This window comes from Myotis brandtii, unplaced genomic scaffold, assembly GCF_000412655.1.
Source record: "Myotis brandtii unplaced genomic scaffold, ASM41265v1 scaffold187, whole genome shotgun sequence".
NCBI lineage: Eukaryota > Metazoa > Chordata > Mammalia > Chiroptera > Vespertilionidae > Myotis > Myotis brandtii.
Genome location: NW_005356944.1, coordinates 2,115,094 through 2,118,542, shown reverse-complemented (window position 1 = coordinate 2,118,542; position 3,449 = coordinate 2,115,094). Strand labels below are relative to the sequence as shown.

Genomic DNA, 3,449 nt, shown 5'->3' with positions numbered 1-3,449 from the left:
TGCCCCCCCCCCAGCTGCCCCCCCCGCCCCCGCTCAGGCTCCTGCTTCGCAGCTCACCTGATCGGGTAGTTATTGGCAGTAATGGGGCCCTCTGGACCTTCTGAGTATAACAGGCAATAAATCCATGCCCAGCCTCCAGGCTTGGCCTGCAGTCTCACTACCATCTCTGCCTGAATATCTCCACTCTCAGCCACTGAAGGGAAAGAAAAAAATGCAGAGTTAGGACACATATCACATAACATCACCTAAACTATCACCCCACTGACCTCTCCACTGAGTTTGGGATCCATAACATCCTCTTCTGACTACCCTAACCTGTACCACTCAGCTCCCCACCTTGACCTCACCATTGGGAGTCCCCCAGTTCTGATGCTATTTTCACCTTTACCCCTCACCTAATGTGCACCCTATAGCATCCAAAACTGCTGGCCTCTGGTGCCTCCCCAGCATCAGCCTCGACCAGACCTTCCTGGTAGGATCTCCCATGCCCTTTCCCAGCTCCCTGTCTTGTCCCCAGCTTTTCTGGACACTCACACAGGCGGTAGTGTTGAACAGAAGCGTGGCCCAGGTCCTCAGGGTGCAGCAGTCCATACCATGATTTACAGAGCAGTTCACTGCGCTCAAAGCCCAGGTAGATTAGGACACTGGGAAAGCGGAAAGGGTGAGGTCAGCTTTCTGTTTTCCCTGCTTGCCATGGCCTCTCACTCCCTCCCAGGTCCTCTGGTCCCTTAGATCCCATCCTCCCTGCCCCTGACTCCAGAATCTAGGGTCCCCTCATCTCTGGCCTGCTTTCCTCCCGGGGTCTACACACTGTGGGCTTACCTCTCAGAGATGTCCAGTAGGGCCAGGTCCTTAGCATGACGGCTCTGGAACATGGCCAAGAAGAGCGAAGCAGGCCCAGGCCCAGGACCAGGGCGGGGTCGTGGCTCCAGTGGAGCACAGAAGGCTGTGAACACAGGGTTTCCTGCCCAGTAGGCTCCAGGTGGGTGAGCATGGAACCGGCCTCGAATAAGCACCAGCTTGTTGCCTGCACTCTGGCGCCTAAGGGACTTGGAGGTGTTGAAGCGACAGCGGAAGAGGCGATCTAGGTGAGTGAAGAGGAAAACTGATAAGAAGGCAAATGGCTGAGAGAGATGGCAGATGGGGAGGGGCAAGGCAGCAGAAGGGAGATTGGATTGAGGAAGAGAGAAAGGAGTGCTCACCGGTGTCTAGGGCAGAGGGCAGGGCGAGTTGCTGGCGCACAGTTAGGTGGTCCGCTGGGTCAATGATGTCGTAGATGCTGTCGCCCTGGGCAACCAGGTCCACCTGGAGAAAGGTGAAGAGGAGATGATCATTAGTGAAGGCGTCAAGAGCCAATCTTTGACAAATAGCACCTTGCAGGGTATAAACCCTTGCTCCCAAGTAAATCTCAGAAGTAGAAAGCTCATTGTGTCCCATCTGTGCCCTGGCCCTCAGCACTCACCATGGAGTGGCCCAGATGCTCGCTCACACTCTCAGACAGATACAGCAGCTTCCCCTCCGCTGTGAACACAAGCAGAAAGCCAGGTAGCGCGGCCACTATGTCTTCAAGTTCTTGAGTTGAGAGAAGCCCTGTGGGCCCCCCCAGAGGAGCACCTGTGGGATGAGAAGACATGGTGAGTCAGGAGTGAGACCAGAAGGCATGGAGTGAACTTCAGAAAATCCAGAGGAATTTCTCATGGCCCTGCCTCTGCACACACCTCTGGACCCACTGCCCGCGGTTCTTGCCTAGGGAACCTGTTGCTGGACTTCCAAGTCGGGGCCGGGCTTTCCTGCATCCCTGAACGTCAGGACCGCGGACAGCGCTACAGAGACGCGCGGGAATTCAGCACCGCGGACAGCGCCTCGCCACCCGGCGGTGCTGTCTGCACCGTGGACAGCGCTACTCTATCTCTGCAACTTCCCGGGCTTTCCTCTCGGGCTCCGGGAGCGCCTCTGCGCGGGTGGGAACTGGGGCCATTGTGTCCTGGCTCTATTCCTTGCATAAGTCTGGCGCTAGGAACACCGTCCGGGCTCTCTATTCCCCACCCAGAACTAAGCTGAAGTCTGGACAGAGCTCGGAAGGAAAAGTGGGAGTTCCTTAGTCCCCGATCCCTTCTCTCCCAGCTCACCAACATGCCACCCTAGGCATGCGGCAGCCCCAGAGCCTTCCCTTAGCTCCACGGTCCCCAGTGTCCGCCAGCTCGGGTCTCCGAAAACCCCAGTCTGCTCACCTCCGGCGAAGAAGACGCCCTTGCGAGTGTAGATGCAGGCAAGACTCATGATGTGCAGGTAGGACAGCCGGACCTTGTCCGCTTCGGCCAGCGGCAGCAGCTCCTTGAGGTTCCGGATCTCCGCGTTGATCTGGTCGCGGCGCGCCTTGGAGGCGCCCTTGGTGGAGCGGTACATGCCTGGCGGCTGCGGGGCTCCCGCTCCGGCGCTCCGAGCACCTGCGGTCCTGTCCCGAAGCCGGTGGCTTCTTCCTCCTCGCTTCCCCGGCTCTCGCTCCGGCTCTCGCTCCGGCTCGCTCTCTCCTCTCCTCTCCTGGGCTCCGCTCCGCTGCGCTGCCTCCCTCGCCTGCCTCGTTCCGCCTTATATAGCTCCTGCCAGGCGTGGGGGGGGCACGATTTAGAGAAAGGGGGGCGGGAAAGCGGGAGGCTGGGCTCAGCAAACTGCAGCAGGAGCCACTGGCAGGCGCTCCTCCTCCCTCCCCGGCTTCCTACGTCATCCCGTGACGTAGAAGGAGAGCAGGAGGGGTGCCGGCGGGAGGGGGAGAGAGGAGGCTGCGGAGGGGGCCGGGGCTGGCGGCAGCTGAGCGGAGGGTCAGGTGCTGCGTTAGGAAGGCCTGAAGGGGGTGCAGGGGCCCAGGCGTCCGAGTGTGCTCAGCCCAGGGAAGCGACAGGGCAAGGGCGGAGGCGGCCAGAAGCCCCTGGCAGGAGAGGCTGTGGAGGGCCAGGAGGGGTTGGTTCCCACATCGATTTTTAAAGGAGATAAGAAAAGGGGGGCATGGTTGTCCACAAACCCCCCCTTCCTAGCTGCGAGCCAAAAGTCACCTTCACACGAGGGGAAGAAGGGCCTTGTTAGCCTCCGCGGGATAGGTCGCGGCTAGGGTTTCTCTCCAGGGATTCCTGGGTCTGGGATTGCCTTAGTCACTTTCAAAGAACAAGCCTCCTCCCCCCACCCCGTCCCCAAGCCCGGCCTTGGTGGTTTAGCAGGGGAGTGACGCTGACGCGGGGGGGGGGGTCTCAGCCCCTCGGGTGGGTGGAAAGGGGTCCTGAGGAAGAGGGATCCGCCGAGTCTGGCCTTGGTCCTATTTTCCCACCGCCAAGCATGGAAATAGCAGCTCCTACGCTGCGGTCTGCAGGGATTCCAACGAATTAACCTCAGCCCGTGGCGGGGGAAACTGAGGCAGGGTCCAGGGCATGGTGAGGATCTGAGTCTGCACCGAGGTA

General features: G+C 60.0%; 1 protein-coding gene across 1 annotated transcript in view; it reads right to left on the bottom strand.

Moving 5' to 3' along the window:
- The window catches only part of NPAS4 (neuronal PAS domain protein 4), a 29,046-nt gene that overhangs the window by 2,976 nt on the left and 22,621 nt on the right, over positions 1 to 3,449 (bottom strand). The window contains exons 4-9 of the mRNA XM_005864279.2: positions 2,232 to 2,600; positions 1,463 to 1,614; positions 1,203 to 1,305; positions 823 to 1,084; positions 535 to 644; positions 58 to 193 (exon numbers count right to left, since the gene is read on the bottom strand). Of these exons, the coding sequence (XP_005864341.1) occupies positions 58 to 193; positions 535 to 644; positions 823 to 1,084; positions 1,203 to 1,305; positions 1,463 to 1,614; positions 2,232 to 2,406 (938 nt within the window). The 5' untranslated portion in view covers positions 2,407 to 2,600. The remainder of the gene's footprint in view (positions 1 to 57; positions 194 to 534; positions 645 to 822; positions 1,085 to 1,202; positions 1,306 to 1,462; positions 1,615 to 2,231; positions 2,601 to 3,449) is intronic.